Source organism: Triturus cristatus, chromosome 10 (assembly GCF_964204655.1).
Source record: "Triturus cristatus chromosome 10, aTriCri1.1, whole genome shotgun sequence".
Lineage (NCBI taxonomy): Eukaryota > Metazoa > Chordata > Amphibia > Caudata > Salamandridae > Triturus > Triturus cristatus.
In genome coordinates, this window is record NC_140593.1 from 165,267,199 (window position 1) to 165,292,921 (window position 25,723).

The 25,723-nt window shown below is 44.7% G+C and overlaps 1 protein-coding gene across 7 annotated transcripts in view; it reads left to right on the top strand.

Moving 5' to 3' along the window:
* HDAC8 (histone deacetylase 8) overlaps nucleotides 1-24,820 on the top strand; it is an 841,291-nt gene extending 816,471 nt beyond the window's left edge. For all 7 annotated transcript variants that reach the window (XM_085630743.1, XM_085630746.1, XM_085630745.1 and 4 more), the window contains 2 exons: nucleotides 1,742-1,847; nucleotides 23,598-24,820. In XM_085630743.1, coding sequence (XP_085486869.1) covers nucleotides 1,742-1,847; nucleotides 23,598-23,620 — 129 coding nt within the window. In that variant the 3' untranslated portion in view covers nucleotides 23,621-24,820. The remainder of the gene's footprint in view (nucleotides 1-1,741; nucleotides 1,848-23,597) is intronic.
* The last annotated feature ends 903 nt before the right edge of the window (nucleotides 24,821-25,723 follow it).

Here is a 25,723-nt window from a genome sequence, read left to right on the forward strand (position 1 = left end):
ATAGTGTAAGTTGATTGAAGGTGTTGTGCGTGGTTAGGTTAGTTGACATGTTGTTCAGTGTTTAGTTTCACAAATGTTTGTTATTTAGTGTGGCATTAAAATGAGTTTCATGTAGGGAAATCTGTGTGATGTTTTATGTATTTACGTGAATGTGGCGAAGGACTCTTCGTCTGGTAAGCCTATGTTAGTTTTGTCTGTGCTTATTCTGCAGTGTATATGGTGCACCGCAGATTTGTAGATTTGGGAGCACATTGCTAGCTACATGGCTTTGGTGCCATGTTGTGTGCATGATGGTGAGAGGGTTTTGGGTAGCATGTGCTGTCTTGCAAATGACCATTTGTAGGTAAGACTGGACAAACGGTTTGTGCCATTGTTGTTGTATAGAGGGTTGTTGGCTGTCCGATGAAAGCCTAGATATGGGAAATCTGAGATTTGAAAGTGTAGGGGGCGGGCTGACCATAATGTTGTGATTGGGGTGATGTGTGGTGAGTCTTGAGTTTGGGTGGTATGTGCATCCAAAAAAGTTGCTCCATAGCCCTCATCGGATGCATATGCATGTGTAATATTGGGGATGACCTGAAAGATGCGACGTTAGACCTATCGGAGGTTGTTCCCACATCTTTCCTGCCCGCTCCCTCAATTGATGTAACATTCATCAGCCTCTTTTATTATCTCCTGCCCTTTCTAATTGCTCACCTTACCAAAACACTCCCCACATAGGCTGACAACAATCCTCAACACATTTCCTGCCACACACTCCGAAAAATGTAATTTGCTACTGGTGTGGGCATATGCTTCAGGAAGCCGCATGATGGGAGAAGGCACTAAACCAATGCCACAGTAAATACAGTGTTTCAGATAGTGGTGCATTGTTCTTCCAAATAATTGCAGGTTAAATGCATCGTAATCCTTGGTCTTTCTCAGAGGGATTCCAGTGTACCATTTGTCATGCTCAGAGCCTACAGGGACCAGAACTAAAACCATATCAACTAACTTCTCACAAGCTTGGCCAAGAGAGAGCGATCTGATAGGACGGCCGCCTGCCATCCTAACCCGGATGCAGTCCAGGGAGCTTGAGATGGAAAGGTTGTGCAACTTATGCCAGCTCTTTGGCCCTGCCATACCCTTCTGGGGTGCATTACTGCAGGCGGTGACGGGTGGGCGCGGGGGAGGAGAGGCATCTGTTGCCAATTCAAGGTTAACAGTATCTCCTTATTTATATATTTCTGTCATTCATTGTGTGTTTGTATTTTACAAGTTAAACTTTTCATGGAAAATATAACAGCTGCTTTGGGGTATGTAAATTTGAACAGTATGTTTTGAGCGTGTAGGTAACTGTAAGTAATTTAGATTATACAAAAGTACAATAGATTTCTCACTATCGATTCTTTCGTCATGAACCTGTTATTTTGTTTTTATTTTTTATCTCTTTCTCCATCTTTTGTATTCCCTTTTCTCCCCCATTTATTTAACTATTATTTCATTTCATATGCTACTCTTTACTTTCCAACTAATTTCTCACATATGCTTTTTACTGTTCTAACTCTTCCACTTCTTCTGGAACAAAAACACATCGTTCTCCCCTTTTTTTGATCCATTGGCCTTACTGTCTTGTCCCCCCTTTCCCCACCTAATGATTATGTCCTACCTTGGCTTACATTTTCTTTCTCTTTTCATGGTCTCTAAACGTCTTCCTCTCACACCTGTCACCTCACTGTCTTTTGTACATTCACTTCTACAGTTTTTCACAGAATATGGCCCAGACTATGTGTTGGAGATCACGCCAAGCTGCCGGCCAGATCGTAATGAAACGCAGAAGGTCCAGGAAATACTCTCTTCTATCAAAGGTGAGCCCCATTTCTAGTTGACTGATTTGAAAGTGCAGAATTAAAGATGAACAGGTCTAAGAGGTAAGCGTCAGAATGGCACTTTGACATCTTGACGGTTCAGTTCATTACACATTAACAAGTCACTGTATGTTGATTTACTTCATTTTTATTGAGTTACAGTGCAGATGTGGTAAATCTCAATTCTGAATTGTAATGGCAACTTGTGTCTGTGTGTCAAAGGTGCAGTTGCGTACCCTAGACAAGATAAGGGGTTAAGCTGAGAACCCGTTGGTGCTCCCGCTGTGCTCTCCGCTGTAGCTGAACAACATGACTAGGTTGTGTACTGCAGACAACACAAGTGTTTGAACTGAGAACCCGTTGGTGCTCCTGCTGTGCCCTCCGTTGTAGCTTAACAACATGAGAAGCCGTTGGTGCTCCTGCTGTGCCCTCCCCTTTAGCTGTACAACATGACTGTGTTGTGTAATCCCGACAACACAAGGGGTTGAACTGAGGACCGTTGGTGCGCCTGCTGTGCCCTCCCCTTTAGCTGAACAACATGACTATGTTGTGTACTCCTGACAACACAAGGGGTTGAACTGAGAACCCGTTGGTGCGCCTGCTGTGCCCTCCGCCTTAGCTGAACAACGTGACCAGTTTGTGTACTCCTGACAACACAAGGGGTTGAACTGAGAACCCGTTGGTGCGCCTGCTGTGCCCTCCGCTTTAGCTGAACAACGTGACCAGTTTGTGTACTCCTGACAACACAAGGGGTTGAACTGAGAACCGTTGGTGCGCCTGCTGTGCCCGCCGCTTTAGCTGAACAACGTGACCAGTTTGTGTACTCCTGACAACACAAGGGGTTGAACTGAGAACCGTTGGTGCGCCTGCTGTGCCCGCCGCTTTAGCTGAACAACAAGACCAGTTTGTGTACTCCTGACAACACAAGGGGTTGAACTGAGAACCCGTTGTTGCGCCTGCTGTGCCCGCCGCTTTAGCTGAACAACAAGACCAGTTTGTGTACTCCTGACAACACAAGGGGTTGAACTGAGAACCCGTTGTTGCGCCTGCTGTGCCCGCCGCTTTAGCTGAACAACGTGACCAGTTTGTGTACTCCTGACAACACAAGGGGTTGAACTGAGAACCGTTGGTGCGCCTGCTGTGCCCGCCGCTTTAGCTGAACAACAAGACCAGTTTGTGTACTCCTGACAACACAAGGGGTTGAACTGAGAACCCGTTGTTGCGCCTGCTGTGCCCGCCGCTTTAGCTGAACAACAAGACCAGTTTGTGTACTCCTGACAACACAAGGGGTTGAACTGAGAACCCGTTGTTGCGCCTGCTGTGCCCGCCGCTTTAGCTGAACAACGTGACCAGTTTGTGTACTCCTGACAACACAAGGGGTTGAACTGAGAACCCGTTGTTGCGCCTGCTGTGCCCGCCGCTTTAGCTGAACAACAAGACCAGTTTGTGTACTCCTGACAACACAAGTGTTTGAACTGAGAGCCGTTGGTGCTCCTGCTGTGCCCGCCGCTTTAGCTGAACAACAAGACCAGGTTGTGTACTGTGGACAAAGGATCTTCTGAGGGATTAACTGAGAATCAGTTGGTGCTCCAGCTATGTCTTCAGCCACTGCTTGAGCTAGGCATTTTGTTTCGGCATGTGTACTATATCCAGAAATGCCTTCACTCATGGACGGAAGAAGCATTGAGCATAAGATACCAGTGTGATCTGCATACAAGTGACAGAGCAGTCTAAAGGCACTAATATCGTCTTCCAAAGACCTCAGTGGGAACACTTTGAACAACATTAAAACAAGTTACATCACAGATAACTACGGCCCGGCTAGCAGCAGAGATGTAAGAGAATCCATAACTACTTTTTGTGTTCTATCCCACTAGACCAAAGAGTAATACATTTCCTCATTCTTGAGACTTGCAGCACTAGATCAGCACCTCAGCTTCAGCCGTATTAAAGGTGAATAACAAATCCATCTTGACAAGCTCAGGCAATATGAATTGTCTGGGCTAGTGGATCACAAGCTACAGAGATCGCAAAGCAACAGGGAAGGAATTGTTTGATTCAGGATTCAAGAAGGCTGTTGCCCCTTCCTCTAAAGATGAAGGTCAGAGCCAGCATTCCAGGCACCGATACACATTTGTTTCTAGACGGGAACCTCCCCAATGCTTTTTCAAGGTTATACTGGCTTTAAATTCCTAAAGAGTAGAATGTTTCCATCACTACTGATCCTAAGAGCACAATTGGTTAGGAGGCTTTGTGGCCAAACTATCAGTGAATGAATTGCTTCTTACTAGTTACCGCCAAGACATGATTGGCCACGCGAATATGCGGAAGCCATGATAAACTGATGCTTTCACCTCACCCAGATATTGTGGGTGAAGTTCCATGGTGCTCTTTTGGCCCATAGTGCTGGAGGGTGATGCATATCCAACCGCGATTATCACCAATTAGAAACTATTTCGACCTCGTGAAGCAAATGTATCAATTTCAAGGGACACGTCCAAAATGTAGTTTTCCTGTTTCAGACCACATGCAATACATGTAGGAATGGAACAGTAAACTGTAGTATTCTCTCCAAAAAGTTGGAGTTGCCCTTCGAACATCCACACAGTGCCAAGCCCATGTAACAGTATTCAGTCTTTCTGCATCGACTAGCTGTCCAAAGCCGTGGAGTTCATCGTCCGCTCCCCTCTAGTTTGCAAATGCAGCTTTCAGAACTTGAACCGGAACACGGCTGCAAAAAGGAGCATCGCATGTTCTACTCTGCAACTGCTGTTCCAAGTGTGTACGACACTACACGTGTGTATGAGTGGCAGTTTATATATCTACACCAAAAAAGCTTTGCTAAGCCAGTAGGTCTGAAGTTGTGACCGACCTTTTGGCTTTAGCAACACTTTTTTTGTTTGTGAATGATTTTAACATGAAGGCACGCATTGTACAAAAACAAGCATTGTCCAGTTGCACAATGTATATATTTTTATGCAAAAGCAGACATTGTACAGCTGGTATCTGGCACAAAATGGGACTACTTATTATGCGGATGTGTACATAGTGCAAGAACAAAACATGCTGTCACTCACAGGTATGCCAGTGGCTGAAGTGACCCTGTACCCAAGCTGTATGCTGTTGTAGGTGCAAGCATACTGTGAATAAAACGGCAGCAGACCAGTGGGTGAAAAGAGATGACCGAAAAGCTCAGTGTGTGTATATAGTGCATATATTTGTTTTATCTTGGCAATCTCTGGACCCAAATCCCAGAGAGGCCTGCCAAGGACAGATCCCTGGAGACAACCTGTAGAACCATAATAGAAGCTCCACACCTTTGAACGCCAATAAAAATATAATGTAGGAAAGAGATTTATTTTTTCCAAAAGTTGCACGTGTACTTGAATACACGATCGATATATAAACCGTGTGAGTTGGAGAGTTGTTGCGGAGCAGCAAATGAATGCTGCTTTACATCGAAAATTGTAAAAACGGAACCATCTGGTTAATTATCTGCTCATGAATTTTGTGGGGCCTGTCCCATTCCCCCCCCCCCCCCCCCAACAACTGATTGTGTTTATTTACCTTTTTAAAAGACTGCATGCTCTGTTAATAGCGTCACTAAAACTTGTGTGAAGCCGGAAAGAAACAGCAGTTCATCCACTCTCTTCTCGTGCAGTAAAAATGTTTTATGATCTGCTCTAGATGGAAACCAGAGCATCAGAAAGGGGAAATTAGGAAGGTATGGGATTTGATTGGGGAAAGAGGGAATACCCTTTTGCGCCATTGTGCTTCTAGCAGATGTTCTGTCTATCAGTACAGTCCCGCTCGCCGTGCTACATGAATGTAGCCCCGTTCACCTGAGTCTCGACCGCGTTCCGCACCGTAATGAGGGGAGATGGGGCGAAGGACGAAGCCAGCTGCCCTGGTCACCCGCGCCTTCACTTATAGACGCACGTGCAGTGTCTACCAAGAGTCTACGTTCTAGTGACCGTGTTCACATTGTTCTGTGAAACTGACCCTGGGCTGTTTTCCCACTCATCTCCACGCCATTCATGTTTTTTAGTAGCTCTTTGTACACCATTGCCAAACCCTAAATAGGTGACTGAACAATGTTCAGGAGAAATCAGTTTGGCAGTTTTAAGACACGGGAAAAGTACAGTAGTTGTCAAACAACATAGTTTAGAGCTATACAGCAACATAGAAATTATGGTTACATCTATAAGCATTAAAATAAGGAAGCCGATTCACATAATTATGAACAACATCAGAGGTACAGTGTTCTAAACCGAAAGATGTAATATTACCAATAGGTAATACAGGTGATTGGCTGCCTGCAGTCGATCATTGGTAAGCAGGGATCAGGAACGAAGAAGATGGCTTTGGTGGGTTATTGAGGGTATGTTTGTGGTGTGAGTAAATGCGCTATAGCTTGGGAATCGAAGATCTGGAGTGTCACGAGTGTGGGCAAGCCTTTTATCCATAAGAAAGGTCTGCCATATTCTCAGTGTTCCCTGGAAGTATGTTGGTTAAACCTAAGCACATATAGGATTGCTATTAGAACCACATACCAATTTATTTCAGTTTTTGTTTTTATTTACTTTTCTAAAACTTTCTAGAATCTTTTTTCTGCTTGGAAGTTTTGTGCAGGATATTTAGAGAATTACAAACATTGTCCAGTAGACTTTAGTTAGTGAACTATTCTGCATAGTATTGGCAGCGCGTACCATGGGCCTCTCAGAACCGGGTTTGTTGCCCCCATGAGATACAATGGGTTTGCGGGAAGAAATCAGCACACATCATGCTCTGCCCCCTGGAAGCGCCTCCCATGCAGGCATGGCTGGTCGGAGACTTCATGGAGGTCAGATGGGGCATACAGCCCATCCTGGCTTTGGCTCTTACCTTCTTTTACACCTGAAGTAACTTTCGTGGAAGCCCCAGCCTAGGGGCAGCCACCTGTGTCCTAATAAAAATAATAGCAGGGTTTTGTAGTTTTTCATATTACAGTTTTTTCTATTTTTTTAATTATTGTAAATCATAGGTGTTACTGTTAACCAATTTAATGGTTCTAGGCAAGGGCTAGAAAGTCTTGTCTGCAATCCTTATTATCACCCTGGATATTTTCATTCTTTGCCACGCTTGACTTGCTGAAAGCGCTTTGAAGCGGAGTGTGTCGTTAGTATTAAGTGGAGTAAATATTTGAACTGGAATGTTTGGCGCTATAAAGTACATTCCCACCAGCAACGCACAGAACTGATTTTCTTGTGGGCCTTTGTGCCCACTCTGACGTGTCCTGCAAGTCCGCCTGTGGCACCCTAAAAAAACACTAAACACCAGAAAGTGAATGACGATTGTTTGGGGTGCGACTGGTTCAAAGGAAATATCCCTGTGTTTTTTAGCCGCCGCTTCTGCTGGTCCCCGGATGTCTGCTAGTTGGCACTTCCTTTGGCCTGGGGCTGCACCGGGCAGGCCACGGTGGGTGCCTGGAGGGCTCAGTGCGAGAGGCGGTGTGCGCTATACCTGCCCAGGAAGCCAGGCCTCACCGCGTGACCCTGGCACTGCGCCGAGGCTGGAAGGGGTGCTCTCTCTCCCACTTGTCACTTTAGGGGCTTCTCTTCTGGGACGCTCGTGAGCTTCTCCAGTGTCTTAACTTGAGGCTGAGTGGGGCAGTGCAGCCGGCACAGTACTGAGTGGGCGGGGTGCACAAAAACTACAGTACAAACCCCATTCCTCAATATCCCACGAGTCTGGGTGTCCGAATCTTTATTTCCAGCTCGGATGTGTTGTCAACCTTTGCACAGAACTGAAGCGTCATCTTTTGATTTGAATCGCCCGCTGTGAGGACTTTTTTTGTGTGGCCACAGATACTTGGCGAGTCTGTAATCGTATCCTCGCCGCCGATGTGTAACTGAGCGGTTTAAGTAACACTAGTGTGATGGATAAGGTTGCAGATGTAATGTGTTTTCACTATAACGTCAGCCTGTTTTCACTGCACGCCTGCCTTGGTTTATTTAAACCCCGGTGTCGGAGATGAGACGAAAGATCAGCTTTGAAAACAAGAGCCGGATGGATGGGGCGTTCAGCAGGGCTCCCTTCCCTGTGGCAGGGAGGCCCTTTGATGCCACTTGTTTGACAGGTTCTTTGGAAGAGAGTGATGATTATGCATGGCGAAGATGTGGTGTCATGGCAGAGCTACATATACAAACGATACCCTGGCAACCTCGTCGTCACCAGCAGTAAATCAGCAAAGCTTCTCCCATTTAACATCGGAGCACTAAGTTCTCACAGAAAGAGCTGGTCTCGAGGTCTTTCTGCAAACTTTAAAGGTGGTTCTAGACCCGCAGGTGTGACTTGAGCTCACTTGCATCCATCTTCATATTTATTGCTGAGTTTATGCGATAAAGGCTGCAGGTGGGGGGAGGGGGGGGGGTCCCTACAGAGTAAGATGGGCCACCATGACCCAACCGTGTCCTGATGCCTTTGTACTCGCAGCCTCCTGGATTGTGTGGCTGGTTTGATTTTGATTTGGGTGTTCAGCCCATGCAGATTTACATTTGTTTCCTACGAGTTACTTTATTTGTCATTAGTGGTGTTTGACGAGTCTCCATCCAGCCGATAATACGTACTATATACTGTAGCGCTACTATATCTAATCCGGAAAAATGTGCTACACAGTGCTTACCAGTTGTTATGGTGAATTCAAGCTTTCCCTTCTACCAATATTTGTTTTCTTATTAGTGTTGCGGCTTGCCAGGCTTTCCTTGCGGGTATTGGAATCTCGCGGTTATATTTTGTGGGTCCAGCTATCCCTATCATAGTGTGCGAGTCATGTGTACTCTGTGCATCAAGTGCAGCCGCAGCCCTTAGTCTGTGACCAACAAGAGTGCCACCACGCTACACCCGATCAAAGAGCCCCAGTCAGGCGAAAGCGGTCTTGGGTTGCTTGCTTTCGGTTTGGAGGGGACCTGGTCTGGCGGTTTGGGCTGAACTGTTCCTGTTGGAGCAGGGTGAAGATTCATTTGAGTATTGCTGGGTCCAAACTGATGTGGCATGGTGGGCTAAGGAACAGTGGGTTAGAATGCCAACCAAGCTATTGCCAGTGGTTAGTTAGACTTATTGCAAGCATACCTACAATCCCCTTTTGTGTGTTTGATCTTCTATACCTTTGAGCAATACAAAGGCTAAACGCTGTAGAAAGATTTCTAGATTGCCTGTGTAGAAACATAGGCACAGCATTGAGAAGCCCAGAAAATAAGGATGTTAAGACTTCCAATCCATATATAAGACAAGAAGTTGCTTGGAATTTCTCATTGTATTGCATGTTTTGAGGGACTGATATGTGGGACTCTGTCTTTTCATACTAATCCCCGCATTTGTTTCTGCCATTTTTCACCTAGGACTTTGCCTGATTCTAGCAGTGCAATTCTCCAGGTGAAAAATGCCAGCCAAGTGTTTATGCCACAAAACTTGGAATTCTGATGGAACTGATAAAAGCCAATACTAGCCAAAACATAATTAATAGGCCATTGGTAAAGAGGGACTATAGAGGAGGGAAGAAGATGATTGAAAGTAGTGAGGCTAGGTACTTTAATATAGAAAGTGGGACATGCACCTCAAAGAGGGCACACCAAAGAGGGGAAAAGAGAAGAGATCACGTGAATCAAGAGAGTTCAGGGAAGCATCGGAGATCAAAGGTGTAGGTGTGGTTTGAGTGGTCTTTCCCAATACTAAGGGCAAAGCAGAGAGAGACTTAAAACAGGAAGTTCTAAATAGCAATAAAATATATTTAGTGTCTTGAAATAAATTCACAATTTTCAAAAGAATATGCTGCTTAAATTAATACATAAAAACCTACGTAAATGCAGTTATTGCGAAAGAAATATTACAGTCAGAAAGGACGGAATGCTTTGTTGTGATGTGGCTGCTCAAGTTAGTCAGCTTCTCCTCAAGATTCTCTCCACCTGAGGAATGATTCAACAGTGTCCAGATTAGATCTTCTTTACTTGACCAGCTGTTCTGATCATGTGTATGTGTGTAAGACAGGCTTCAGAAACTCCCCCTATCTTTCTTTACATCGCCATTATAATCATTTCTGTTTTTTGTGGCCTTTACCAAAAATATGTCATGTCATTGTGGTGAGTACTGCGAGTGGAATGCTGAACAAAATACCTAAAGTACAATTGTGTGAGTTTTTTAAGATATCCCTTACAGTAGACCGTAGTCTGTCTACGTTTGTGTATCAAAGAGGATACCCACACAGAAGAACTATCTTTACAGACAAACAACTTTTTAGACTAATCTGTTTTTGTCACTTCTCGGTAAATGTATTAGTAATTGATGAAAATGCCCAAAGATAAATATATTGTGACCGGTTGCTGTTTTGTAGTATGTTTGTGCTAATGCGGCATAACATACTTGAGAGGTAGGGCACCAAAACGGGAAGAACTGGGGTCAAGACTAGAGGTGCTAGCTACCCTTAGACTGTGCAAGTATGTATAGTGGAGCATACATTAAAAGTGTTTTGACGGCCATTTTATTTGTAGCTGAACTGAGGTAAAGTAATGTGGGGCAGCATCGGGTTACACAAACCCCAGTTATTGTTCAGCTGGGGTCGCTCCTGAATGAATAAGGTAAGATGTTTGTGCCTGGTCAACAACATGAAAAACAGAGTCCACAAGAAGTTGAAATGAAGAGGAAGATGAACTAAAAGTTGTTTACCTGTGCCAGGCTTGACTTCTGTCGGTGGTGTCTTTGCCCTGATTTATCTGACTAGATCAGAGTTCACTGAACTGTACAATAAATAATCTAGGATTGGCAAAGCCAATAGGACTGGCAATGGCCGCCAACCTTTTTGGCTTTGTCAAAACTCGATTTGTTTTCTCATGGTTTTTGTAAAACTATTTCCGTGGGAGTTACTGGGCCCTTGTCAATGTATAAACATATTAGCTGAAAGCAAAACAAATTTTGTGTCTTAAAAAACAAGCATTGGCATAGCCAATAGGTCTCACCTTTGGGACCTTATAAGTGTTTAGCCATGCAACAGTTGCATAACTAAATACTTCTAAGGTCCCAAAAGCAAGACCTATTGGCTATGCCAAGCGGCTTGAAAGTATTCACGGTCAAGCGCGTGCCCGCGCACATGCACTGTAGCTCTAGGCTGGCCTGGTAGCACTTTTTGGAGCCCTCTCAATAAGTCTCGCCAGATCAGCGCATGCGCTGGGTCAGGCGAGACCTAAAAAAGCACTCTTTGCATAATATTCCATGATAGTGAAAGGAATTATTTTGAGTGAGGTTGTGTTCTTTGTGAAAGATCAGAATACTGCCACTCACAGTGAAGTTAGCCACTAGTAGTTATGGTTAGGTCTGCTTTTCAATGGAAATAGGGTTTTTTGGTTTGCTAATAACTGTGGCCCTGTTAGACGAATCTTCACAAAACTTTCCCCAAAAAATGTTCATCCACCTCAGCTCCTTCCTAGTAAGCTATGGGTGAACCGTCCAGTAAGGATCGAGACTAAAGGGGGGTGCCAAACTACAAAATCCCTATGCATTTTCCATAAACTTCTTTAGATAAATCTACAGCAAAAACTGCTGAATAGAATTACACCAAATTTGGCAGAAAGCTAGATCTTGGTACGCAGATCGGGCTTTTTGTGATCTGGTGTAAATCTGTTCAGTCGTTTTTGAGAAATTTAGGGTAAAACAGAATTGGGTATTTAGGCAGTTGGATCTGTGAGAGTCTCTTGAGATTCTCGCTGGAGTGCCAATTAAAAAAATGATGTGTTCTGATCGGCCCAGTGAGCCTTATTTCCCTTGGGTAATTTCGCTCCTGCCGGAGTCAGAGTCACGCAAGCACTCTGATGGGCTGCCAGCAATATGAGAAAACGTTGCTGGCAGCCATTACAGGACTCAGGGACTTATTCTCCAGGCATGAAGTAAAAAAATTATACTAATAATAATATAATGGGTCAGTATAGGGATACCCTGATCCCTGTTCCCCATAATCAAAAATTCTGCAATCCCCTGAGACTCTTGCGGGATTGAAAAAAATAATTGTATCCGGGCCGCATATATTTACAGTAAGCCCCATGGAGCCCACCCTCAAGGCTATGTTCATAAAGGAGGGGGCTGTGTTGTCCCCCTCCACGAGTCTCCAGATGCCCCGTGGAGTCCACCCCATAGGTGAAAATAATGTTTACGTGGGCGTGCCCCCTGAGCCATCAGAGGCCCTGGGAAGCCCACCCTCAGGGGCAAATATATTATGTATGGGGAGAGGGATGCGTGGCCCCCTCCCCGAGCCATCGGAGGCCCCGGGAACCCCACCGCTGGGCCTGAAATCATTAAAGAATGGAAGGGGTTACTGTTGCTGAAATCAACCCGGGGAGGGGGGCCGCATGTCCCCCTCCCCCTAATAAGGACTCCGGGCCCTCGGGTTGTCTACCCGGATAGGGGGGCCACATGCCCACCCTCCCCGGGCTCCAGGGTATGGGGTCCGTAGGGCCGAAATCGGCCTGGGAAGGAGGTGTGTATGCCCCCTTCTCCCCTAAAAATGATGCTGGGCCCTAGGAGAGGGGGTTTCTGGGGCTGAAATCGGCAGGTAGGGGGCTCACCTCCCCTTCCAAAGAACATTGTGACCCGGAGGATGGGGACCACAGGGCTGAAATTGGCTGGGGAAGTGAGGCCTGGTGTGCCCCTCCTCCCACTTATTTAAAAGAATGGCCCCCAGGGTATGGGGGCCACTGAGGGATTGGGTTTCCAGTGCCTAAAGCACCTCTGGGAGGATTCAGCGTGACCCCCACCCCTTTAATTAAAAAAATAAATAAACAGCTCTGAGGGATTGGGCCCCAGGGCTAGGCTCTATGGCCAAACCCCCAATGTGCATAGCATGGAGTTGGCTGTATGGAGTGGGGGTAGTGGCAGCAGGGCCTAGCTCCAGGGTTGCATTTACAGTTGGTATTTAAGTATTAATTTAGGTTAAAAAAAACCCAAAAAAATAGAAATTCACTGAAAAAACCAAATGTTAAAGGAACTTTATAGTTAGGTGTGATAAAAAAAAAACCTGTTTTTGTTTTTTTCAAAAACCCTTAGAAATGTACTGGAAATGTGAATTTGTCAAACACAACATTAACTTTTTGAACTAAAAAAAAATCAAAAAAAATCATCAGTTATAGTTAGCAGCACTAACTATAATTTGCGCTCCCGCATGCAATGCTTATGACCTCACATATGACATCACTCGTGGCATGTTCTATGACAGCACTTATGACATCTCAAATGACATCACTGATGATATCATCCAATGAGCGCTAGTTTGTTTTATAGTTTACATAGTTCAACTGATTGAGTCACACAAAATAGACGTAGCATTTATAACTGAGACCTGGGCAGATGGAGCCTCAGAAGTAGATATCTCACTAGCGCTCCCAGTGGGCTATGCGATCATTAGAGGAGACAGAAATTGGAAGAGGGGTGGAGGGCTGGCTATCATTTTTAGAGAAGAACTGCAAGCAAGAGGGTCAGCAGTAGGAAGTTCCCATGACTGTGAATTATTATCCTTTCAGGTTGCACTCAACAACAATAAAACGCTAAGAGGTCTCTTGCTTTATAGACCATCCAGGGTGCAAACTCCCTTGTTGGATATTCTCAGTCCAATTTTAGAATCTAGTTTAGACGGGCCGGATTTCACAATCCTCGGGGATTTCAACTATCATTTAGAAAAACTTGAAAACAACAACACGGCCTCACTGGTCGATGCGATGACTAGTTTTGCCATAACTCAACTAGTTAAACAAGATGCACACGCAGCTGGTCATACGTTGGATGGGATTTTTACATCCAATCCCAACCTTAAAGTTGACACAATACTGCCTGTTCCGTGGTCTGACCATAGAGCTATTCTGTTCACTGTGAACATAGATCGGGGCAGCCAACTCATAGGAAAGAACTTAAGCTGGTCACACACCAGCACTGGGCTAACATTGACGCCCCGCTGTTACAAGACATACTAGCAAAGAGTATACCTGAACCAATATCTAATAGTAATGTAGCTACGGATAGACTCTGTGCCTGAATTAAATCAGCGGTTAATATTGCAGCCCCTACAAAAAAGAATCATTTCCAGGAGGAAAAATCCGTCAGAACCTTGGTTCACGGACTCACTAAGGGCACAAAAACAAACATGCAGAAGGGCCGAAAGGAAATGGAGAACCAACTACGACCAAGGTCAGAAAAGGGTTTCCGTACAAACATTGGCAGACTACAAAAAATTAGTTATTAGGGAAAAAAGCAAGTATTACACAAATAAAATTAACGAGACCAAGAATTCCAGTAGGGAGCTTTTCACTACAGTAAAAAAACTAGCGAACCTACCCACCGCAATACAAATAAGAAGCAGCATAGCGTTCTGCAACACACTTGGGCAGTTTTTTGTTGACAAAGTCACCTCAGTGTATGAATCTTTTAAGAATACCAATAATATTATAGACTCAGTTAAACAAGACATACACGATCTGGACACTTCAAGTCCTAAATCTGGGTTCTGTTTCTCACCTCCATCATCTGAACAAATCAACCTGGTAGTAAAGAAGATCACATCGGAGCTACCAACGGACCCTTGCCTACCCAAGGTGATGCACATATTAAGCGAACAACTAAACATTGTGTTCACAGAAATAATTTGGTCAAGCTACTTTCCAGATATGTGGAAGATAACTTCAGTACTGCCACTCTTAAAAAAGATAACTTGGACCCTAAACAACCCAGCAGCTACCGTCCAATATCAAGAATCCAATTTCCGGCTAAGGTCTTTGAAAAACTACTCAATAATCAACTATCAGAACATATTGCTGCGAATGACTTTCTGGACCATTCACAATATGGATTCCGGGAGGAGCACGGAACAGAAACCGCATTAGTTCTGGCAGCTGAGGGACTCAGGATGATACTAGATGCTGGAGGGAAGGCCGTCCTGATTCTATTGGATCTTTCGGCGGCCTTTGATACCGTGAACCATGAGATATTACTTGTACGTTTAGCAGAACTATGGTTCCATGACTCTGCACTCATGCTGATGGCTTCCTTCTTAAGAGATAGGTCCTTCTCAGTACAAGTTGGAGAATGTACATCTGTCCCCTTTAAATCGCCTTGTGGAGTACCTCAGGGTTCTTCCCTGAGCCCTACTCTTTTTTAATGTTTATGTCGCTCCCCTGGCGGAGATAATAAGGCAGCACGGGTTTATACCAGTGTCATATGCTGATGACACCCAAATAGTGGTGTCAATCACAGGGAATGTTGAAGAAACAGCAACACGTTTCAATGAATGTATGGCACAGGTTGGTCATTGGATGCAGTCAAACTGCTTGAAGTTAAATGGGGATAAAACCGAGGTTATGCTACTGGGGCGGATTTTTGGTCGCCCAGATGGTGGCCGGATAGTCTGGGCGATTGCCCAAAACTAGTAAAGAAGGTCAAAAATCTGGGAGTCATTTTTGATAACAAACTGACTTTTAATGACCAGATAAATAACCTTGCGTCAACCATTTGGTATATACTGAAAATGATTAGAAGAGTATGTCCGTATATTCCTCAAGATTCATGCAAAACACTGGTGACGGCGTTGGCCTTGGCCAGATTAGATTACGGAAATGCTTTATATTCAGGATTGCAAGTCCAACACCTAGCAAGACTCCAGCGTTTGCAGAATGCCGCCGCAAGGCTGGTGCTCAAATTAACTAGATCGGAACCAGTAAGCCACAGGCTGAGTAGCCTTCACTGGCTTCCTATGGGGAAGAGGATCAGGTTTAAATCATTGTGTCTGGCTTACAAAGCCTTGCATGGGATGGGACCACAATTCCTGAGAACCCATCTGAATTATTATATGCCGGCTAGAAGTTTGAGGTCAGCCCACTCAAAAACTCTGCAAGTTCCTAAATTCAAGCAGATGAGGTGGGGAGGGAGAAGTTTCTTGCTACGTACTGTCAAGGACTGGAACCTACTCCCCATCATGATAACATGCAGCCCTTTGCTCCTGCATTTTAGGAAAGCCGTAAAAACATGGCTTTTTACCTACTAAGACAACACATATAAGTACAACTCCTCATTACGCATCGGACATAGCGCCAAGACGCCCTCGGGAAATCGTGCGCTTTAGAAATACCAAATCAAATCAAAAAGAGAAAGATAAGTACCGTATTACTTGTCTACCTAATTTTGTACTGCCTTGGTCCAGCTAATGGGTGTAAGTGTTTAAAAAACACAGGTGCTCCTAATTTACCATAGGTGTGTAATGGTATTAAACATGTTATAAATCTTTACTAGCTATGTGTGCAGTTGACTTGTGTTCATTATGTTCCACACAGGTTTTTTGGGTCCTTCACATAATCAACAGGAGTACGAATCTAGTAGTTGCTAACTTTTGTAAGCAGCCTTGAGTTATTAGAGAGCATTGTGTAACCATGACAATTTCTACATAACATAGAAGATTGTGTGCACCAAGTACTAACTTATGTACACGTGCTTGTTTTGTTTGAGAAGATGGGCTATCTGTAAAGTTTTCACCACAGTATGCTGTAAGGTAGGTGGCATGGAAGTACGATGTATAGCACCTTGAGCTCGTAGTTATTTTTAGCAAATAGTGCCTTTTTTGACAACTGTTGCATAGAGTGTTCTTTAATAGATACGTTTTAATATTCCATTTCTCATGAAAGTTGCACTGTTTGCAAACAATATGATATAGAGTAAACGCTCTCCATAGAGTAAGCACTGTTTAGAGTACCCAGTTCTTTACAGGGAAGAGGTGTGGCGCCGCGGCCAGGGCGACTGACTCCGGAATCTGAGGATCACGGTTCGATCCCAGGCAACGGCGGCAGATTAGCCCAGCACCATGTGACTCTGGGCAATAGCTTGCTTAATCTTCCCGACTGCCCCCAGCGCCTAGTGACCCTTACAGGTGATTGTTTGCGCTTTACAAATGTGGATTATTATTACTGATATCAACTTTATTTCTCAATTTAGATTTGATGAGTTTCAGAGGTTCGAAGCTCTTTGTAGTAGGTCATTTGCTTTGGAACGGACATTCACTATTTTTAGGAACTTGGCTTTCTGTGAACAGTTGTATACAGATTGAACGTTGTTCTCAATTAGGGCTGACTATATATCTGTGGTCGATTGTTTTTTTTTTTTTTTTTTTTTTTTGAAAACCTTTATTGACAGTTCAATAGAGAACAAGTATGGGCCTACAACCCCCCGGGGCCGGCCGCTAAGCAATCAGAGCAAAAACAGGCAAGTATAAACACAGGCAGCACATCGGGGAGCAGAATCGTGATGCTAATACTGTGAACAGCGTAGGTAGGGCACCAGGAGAAAAAGGTTTTCGTTTTATAATGAAACAAGGCAGAAGGATCAGGTGCCAGACTATTTTCAAACAGCAATTACAGGTATGCAGAGTAATAGACGTAAACGATTTACAGCAATCTATTAGGTCAATGGCGCAAACACAAGAACATCAGGATGAGGAAGAGTATCATAAGCAGTAGCGCCTGCAGTCCCCCGCCAGAACTCCCGGAGAGCACCCCGGAAATTGTGGTACACATGGAGCGGCAACGAGTCATAGCAAAGGAGGTGTATCACACTGATCCCAGAAAAAGAAAAACAAAAAGAATCAGAGAAGAAAAAGGAGGCCATGGAAAAAGAGATAAAAGACAAAAGAACCCCCTCCCCCAACCCCCCACCCTGCACCTCTGCAGATGAGTACGGCCCCCCCCCCCAGCAGTGTGCCTGTCGCCCTGGAACCAGACCCGAAATATAGGAGAAGAGGGAAAAAGAAGTAGGAAAAGAACCCCACCAGACGGGGGGGTGGAGAAAGTATTAATAAACTGGAGGAGGGCCTTCAAAACATACCCCCGGCTTCTCCCTCCCGCACGGTAAGTTTCCCCCAAAGTGAACAATAAACAGCACAAAAGCGATCTTCTCAAGAAAGATGGGGAGCACTATGCACCTATTATGCTGGTAGCTATGCCAGGAGAGCACGCAACCCCTGAGCCCGCCCGTCCACTAGATGACCACCCCTGAAGGATCTGCCTTATCCCTGACCACTCTTTGGAATTCTGCCCATGCCTACCCCTCGACCCAGCACCATATCCGACGTTCCAAGGTAGAGGATTGTCCAAAAACGTCCGAGAAGCGACGCACACAGGTGGGGTGGAAGTCTCTGAGCATCAACACAGTCCGCAGCGTGGAGAAACAGGCTTCCCAGTGCTGCCCCAGGATATGCACTGCACTCAAGGTCCAGGAAGGCAGAAGCAGCCAAAGCAGACAATAGTTGCTGGAGTTGTCCCTGGGTCGCAGGAGGGCACGTACGGGACGAGGCTACCACACCCCACTCAGGTCCAATGCCTCCGGGACAGATCGGGCCCTCAGCTGGACGAACACACTGTAGCATACTGGCCTGAGTGTCCAGCCGTGCACTAACCTCAGGGGTGGCCGCCAAAGTGTCCTCCTGTGCGCAGTGTGGGCAGTCCCTATGTACGTGCGGACAGGCGGGCCGCCATTGCCCCAACGCCGACGCCACACCGTCGAGCTTACTCCCCAAGACCCCGACACCATGAATCAAGGAGGAGTGAAGGGCACCAAGGGCCTCGAGGAGGTCGCCGTACCCCAGCACAGCTCTCTGCGATCGCGCCGCCACACTCCCAAAAGTCGCACTCTCACAAGCCCGCTGCGACCCAGCGGACAGGATGGTAGGCTTCATCGCAACAAGATGGCCGCCAAGTATGCCCGACCCTCACCGGGGCCGGGACCCTGGGACAAGCGTCTCGATGGCCACGTCGCTGGTGACCGGGTTCCGGGGGCAGGCGAAAAGTTATCCGTTGCGTGGTCACGGGCAACAGTCGTCCCCACTACGGACCCGTTCCCGTGAAAAGCCGGGGGCGGCCCGCAATGATCAGGGCAGGATACGGGCGGCAGCCGGGCAGCTCACCATCAAAGGCAGGGGCAGCCACCGGAGGATCTGAGAATTGCACCCATGGGCATGCACTCGGACCGCTACACTTGACAGTAGAAACGACCACGACGAAATGTAGGCCGAGTTTGGCACCGCTCCGGTGTACCGCCTCCGCCCAGTCACAACAGGCCGCTGTTGTTGAACTGCCACCCGGCCACGGCGTCCACTTGAGGTCCCGGCTCCAGGGCCGCACAGGCCGCAAAGTTCAAATGCTCGTTTCTCCGGCGATACCGCAGCCAGAAACCTCGGAGTCACACAGTCGGGTGCCACTCTCCTTCAGAAACACGACCGCGTAGCACAGGTTGAGGATCTCGTGCAGGATATCCGTGCGGGATGCGGAGGTTCACGGAGCCGGGAGTCTACGCTGCCGTCCCGGTCGCCATCTTGGCTCCTCCCCCTGTGGTCGATTGTTAATGTGAACTATGTTAGCTGTAAAGTGTATGGTATAGGGTCATTGTAGCTTATAATGCATGCTTTCTACACCTAAGGTACTTGTATCTCTGATGGCAGTAATTATGTCTGATATTCTCCTGATCTTTTTTGTACTTACTGTCAGGCCTCTAATGTCATAGTAATTATAGAGCAATATGCGGGAAAACGAAGCTTGGATCAAGTCATGAGTGATGTCATCAGTGATATCATAGTACGTGTCATGAGTGATGTCATATGTGAGCTCATAAACAGTGTACGGTGGGGGTGCACGCTACAGTTGGTGCTGCTGTTAGAAATGGAGTTTCTTGTTGCTAGGGTATGCACCTAAGCCAGGCAGAACCCATCACTCTAGTCAGGGCAAGTCAGTTACACACCAAAGATAACCTGTGCTCACCCTCTGGTAGCTTGGCGCAGAGCAGGCAGGCTTATCATCAGAGGCAATGTGTAAAAAGTTTGTGCAACACAATGAATAAACCACAAAAGAGACTCCACACAAGATTATATAAACATATTATAAATGCAGGTCGAAATGACATGAATCATAATTACTGTGCATATTATGCAGTTACGGAAATAGTACTCAGTATCCTGACCATGCAAGAATTAAATCAATATACCTAACATCAGGGCATGAAATTCAGCAGTTTGGTTAGAGAAAACACATCAATCATCATATCTCACCATAATATAATAAATACTTTGCAAGATATGTCCCCCAAATGCAGATAACGCAGAAGTATTTCCCAAGGTATGCAATTTTAAGGTAGCACATTAGATGTAGGTAAAACCTTACATAGATATTCCTTGGAATGCATTTGCTATTATGGGCAATTGTGGGGAAAGTGCCCATGTAATCACACCAAGCACCATGGGCACATAAGATACAGAGCACCTGCTCTCCTATACCACCCTATGCGATAATTATTGTAAAACAATGAGCTCCTTTGGAAACAATTGTGAGTATGCAATGTAGGCCACAGGAGCCCCTGTGCACCCACTACCTCTAATGCATAATGTACAGGCTTCCAAAATGTAACAACTCCCCTGGGGTAATTAGGCCTCTGCAGAGAATCCGCTCCATAATGGGGAGTCACAGGTCAAGTGTCCCACAGCACGCGCGTCCCTAGGTATGTTTTCCAAATCAGGGGTGGTAGAGAGCAAGTATACACCGTAAAGTCTTGCGGGAAGACCTCTCTGGGACCCTCGCATTCAGAACCCCCGACTGCAGCTGTCAGCGAGCACGCGGTGCAACTGCCGAAAGATCAAGGCGGCTCATTGCAGTCCGCAGTGCCCGACCCCAGGCTTCCTCAGGGAGGGCGGGTCCAACAACGCTGGTAATCCGAGATTTCCCCCTGTTGGCATCGGGGAAATGTGGCACGTGCCGCCTGAGTCCTGTGCAGAAGAGACGGGCAGCTCTTTGTGCTGACCTCTCCTTGGGACCCTGTAGGGTTTCCTTCTCCACCAGCCCGAGTAAGGCTGGTTACTTCGAGGCAACCGGCACGCTGAGCCCCAACTGGGAAACGGGAAGCGATGACCTCCCAAACATGGCGAGCTGGGTCTCCAAGATAACATGTAGGCCTGTGCTCTCCAGGTTTTCTCGGTGCTGCAATGCCACCGTGCACACAGGGTGGCCAAAATCAGATTGCAGGGAGCGCAGCTCACTATACAGTGACCTCGGTCGATAAACAGTAGCCGGCGCAGAGCTGTAGAAAGCGGCTTTTTTGACACAGCGAACCTGGACCAGAACAACAGCAAACGCTGGGTGGCAGAGAATGGAACCAATAGTGAGGTCTTTGGTAGCCCTTAGATCTTGTGAAAGGACAGGGGAAACGCCAGCCAGCCAGCCCTTGGAGATCACTGAAGGCATAAAAACAGGAAGCAGATAGTCTCTTTGGCGGTTCCTCCCGACAGCACAGCAGTCCTCTGGCAATGTGCGGATTGTGGAGCAAGTAGTGTCTGGTTACAAGTTCCACACACTGTCTAAAACCATGGGGTCAGAGCCCCTTTACTTATACAAAAGAAAAGTATTTGTTAAAGGAGGAACTTCTAAGGGAACCTTAAGAAGTGCACAACAATCCCTTTCAACCCAGCCCTGGCTCCAGACATCAGTGGGAGCTAAAGTAGCCCTTTGTGTGAGGGCAGGACACAGTCTATACAGTTGTGAAGTGTGAATGGCCTCTTCCTCTCCCAGCCCAGGAAGACCATCTGTATGCAGATGAAAGCAGATGTAACCCTGTCAAACCCAACAATGACTGTTTGGAAAGTATGCACAAAGTGTAGCTGTCACCCAGGCCCAGACGTGGTTTGTTGTCTGGCTTGAAAAGCACAAAGTGTCATAAGCACATAGAAATTACCACTTTTTAAAAGTGTCATTTCTAGATTAGTAATGTAAAATGCAACTACATCATTAATCAGGATTTATCACTACCATTTTAAACATACCAAAAATGGCAACACCACTCCTTCCAGATCCGGAATTACCACTTAAGTATATATAAGGGATTTCCTGATGCTAGCCTGTAAGAGGAGTAGACCTCGCTGCAGTGAGAAACAAAATAGGCTGTTTGTCACTACCAGGACATGCCACATATAAAGGCATATGTCATAACTTTTTTCTTATCTGTAAAATAGAGAGAGGGACCCCTTGTACCTCACCAAGGGAATAGGATACTTACACCAAGTAAAAATGTAATTACCCTTGGTTACTGTATACACATATAGACTAAAGTCTACTTGGAATAAAGATACGCAAGAGACTATTTTACATACAACTACAGCCCATGTAATAGACAAATCAAAACAGTAAATTTGTAGTAAATCTCCTTCGTGCCTAGCTGCAGAACGCGATAAGGATCCCAACTTTTAATCTTGTTTCGCTGGCGTGAGGTCGAGATAAAGATGGAACATTACTAGTAAACCCATCGAAACGCTTCAACGGATCCTTCACATAATCCATATGAGAGACTGGATCCATAGATACCCAAACATTAGGCCGGTTCAGGACCTAGTTACAATATTGTGCTAATGGATATGTAGTTTTAATGACAAAGTATAGTGTCTGTTGTTTCTCTCTTCTTCTTTAGTTTGTATTGTTTCCAGAATAATCTTTTCTTTCTAATTCATTCTTGCGATATCCTGTATGTCATTTTTTAATGGAGTCATTTTATTTGCATAAAATGTTTAATTGTGATATTTGTTTTTGCCCAACATTTTTTAATAAATAATTTTGCTATAAAATAATTTTTGTTGTTTGCAAATTTACTGTTTTGATTTGTCTATTACATGGGCTGTAGTTATATGTAAAATATTCTCTTGTGTATCCTTATTACAAGTAGACTTTAGTCTATATGTATATACAGTTACCAGGAATAATTCAATTTTGACATAACTTTTACTTACACAACACCCTGCCCATAGGGCTACCTAGGGCATACCTTAGGGGTGACCTGTATGTAATAAAAGGGGAGATAAAGAATTGGCAAGTCATTTTAAATGCCATGTCAAAGTGGCAGTTAACTTTGCACGCAGGCGCTGCAGTGGCAGGCCTGAGACAAGTTTGAAAGGCTACGTCTGTGGGTGGCACAAACAGTGTTGCAGGCCCAGTAGTAGCATTTAATTTACAGGCTCTGGGTATATAGGATACCACTTTACTAGGGACTTGCATGTAAATTAAATAGGCCAAACAAGTGAAAGCCAATCATACCATGTTTAAGAGGAGAGAGCACATGCACTTTAGCACTGTTAAGCAGTGGTAACGTGCCGAGAGTCCTATGGTCAATAAAAAGGACAGAAAAATTAGGTGGAAGAAAGTAAAAAGTGTGGGGATAATCCTGGAGAAAGGGCCAGGTACAACAGCTGCTAACTATAATTGGTGAATCTCTGTGGCTTTTTTAGTTCAAAACGTTAATGTTGTCATTGTAAAATTCACCTAACTATAACATTACTTTAACCTTTGTTTTCTTCTGATGAATATGTATACTATCCTTCTGAATCCAAATAACTGACTAACCTATCCACCTCTCAAATTACTTTCATATTTCACTATACTAATTCAACACTAATCATTTATGGGTTCTGGAGTAGCGTGCTACTCGCCGAAAAAGCACTTTGACGCCTCGTCAGGGGTAGTAAGCGGTGTAGAAATGCAATTACAATATAATTACAATATATATATATATATATTTTTATATATACATATATATATATATATATATATATATATATATATATATATATATATATATATATATATATATATATATATATAATCAAAAGGTCTTGGATAAATTAAACAAGTCCGGTTGTAATTATGTTTTTCCTGCTCTCTCTTTTGTTTACAGGGAACCTGAAGCATGTGGTTTAACTGACAAGGAAGGATTATATTCCCACACCACCGAGAAGCTCAGTCCTGTAATGAAGGCCGCCTGTTTATGTGAGAGTCTCGTGGAATTTGTGGCTGCAGGGTAAAATTTGGAAGAAATTACTTCAGAACGTTTCCAAAACAATACAAGTTACAGCGGCAAGGCTCGCATGGAGGGAAGCCGAGCGCCTGCCGCGGATCGAATTTCCAATTTAGAAAGCAAGAAAAAAGGATTTTAACTGTTGGAACAATTTCTGTTTGCCTATTTTCTTCTTTTTTAACTAAAGGAAGGCAAAATAGTTTTATTATATACAAATATATTTCCTCTTTTAGACAAAAGGAATTCGGGATTTGGGACGAATATAGGATGCAATGTAAAACAAAATTGGGAGAAACTGAATTGCATCTTTTCGAACAAGCCTTGTAACTGGAAAAAATCCGCACCAGATGTCTGAGCGAGAAGTGTCTGAATTTAGATTTTTAATGCACGCTTTTAAGCAGACCACCAAGCACATGGGATACTTTTGATCCACGAGGTGGCCTCCAAAAGTTTCAGAGTAGCCCGAAGCGCGGAGCTGTTGCCGGGTGCTACGCAGGTAGGCTTGAAACCACATGCCTTCCCTGCGGAAAAGACATGTTAACATTTTAGATGACAGCATCTTTACTGGATTCAACAGGTAGAGACAAGGCTAGCCGGTGAGGTTCGCTGGGATTTTTAATTCTAGAGGAATGAGTCACCCTGTGTATTACTATGGCAGTGATACCTTTGTGGTGTTTTACCAAGTAGATAGCTCACAGCACTGCCTCACTGATCCTAGGACAAATAAAGGAGACAGGAAATTAACTGGTTAAACAGGGGAGGCTGCTTGTGAGTCTTAAACCGGGATAGGAGCACAGAGAGGCCCTTGCCAGAACACACAGGACATCTACTGCCAGTAATTCAGGTTATTTTATCATCAGAAAAGAAAAATGCCGCTGAGATAACCCAGCTTTCTGAGCCAATACTTACTGATCGATCAAAAAATGTAAATGCAGATACTGGGTTGGGTAGCAAGCTACCTGATGTTTTTAAACTATTCTTTTCGATACAATTTTGAATTCTCCAATGTATGCACTTCTCATTTCAGCATACTGTGTAGTACTCTGAGTTTTTATTTGCTTGAAATACGTTCACTTTTCTAAAATAAAATGGATTTTTAATAATTTTGGATGTTCTTTATGTGGCAGCACTGATGAATCGCTGAGGCTATTTTCCCCTGTAGCGCATGGTGTTTCTGTTAGATCTGTTCTGAGGACAGCAAGGTGATTGATTTCAGGAGTACCTTTCCATCTTCAGTTGAAGGTATAATCTACTAGCGTTGCGTTTTGACTGCTTGTTTTTTATCTTTACTATCGCACTTTCGCTCAAAGTACTTTACAACCTACAAAACAGAAAACTGAATTCAACATGATGTAGCACATAAGTAAAACATAGAGTGATCTAAATTATTTTTGGGGGAGTGTAAAAAAAAAATCACGTTTATGGAGTGGGAAATAACTATTAGACTAGGTTGTGGTTCTACAAGTATAGTGGTTTAAAGGAGATGGCATTATAGGTTGTGGCTGGTGAACTGCTAGTAGTTGGGATTGACTCACAACTCTTCCTGCAAGGTTCTGAATGATGTTCTGCTGGACAGAGCTATACCTTAATTATCCCTTTATTTAATCAATATTTTTTTATTTCTGTAGATTTTTGTAAAGCTCTATACCACTTCCTAGTAGCCTCTGAGAGAGTCTGGTAGTGGTCCAAGAATAAGGCCATATAAAATAGTCCTGGAGATGTTCAGACATAAGGCCATGTAAAATAGTCCTGGAGATATTCAGTCAGCCAGCCTGCTGGTGAGTCAATATGGCAGCTCACAAGCACATTCGTTCTTGAAACAGTCTAAAAGTCATGTAAGAGCCAACATTCATAACCTGGTCGAGAAAGGGCAAATTCTGGTTAAAGTAATGACCCCAAAAGAAAGCGTGTAAGAATAAGACTCATTAATCAGATAATGTTTTTATCTTCTCGGCCCCAGTGAACAGTTCCCTCCACATCCCAATCCAACCAACAGTGTGTGCAAG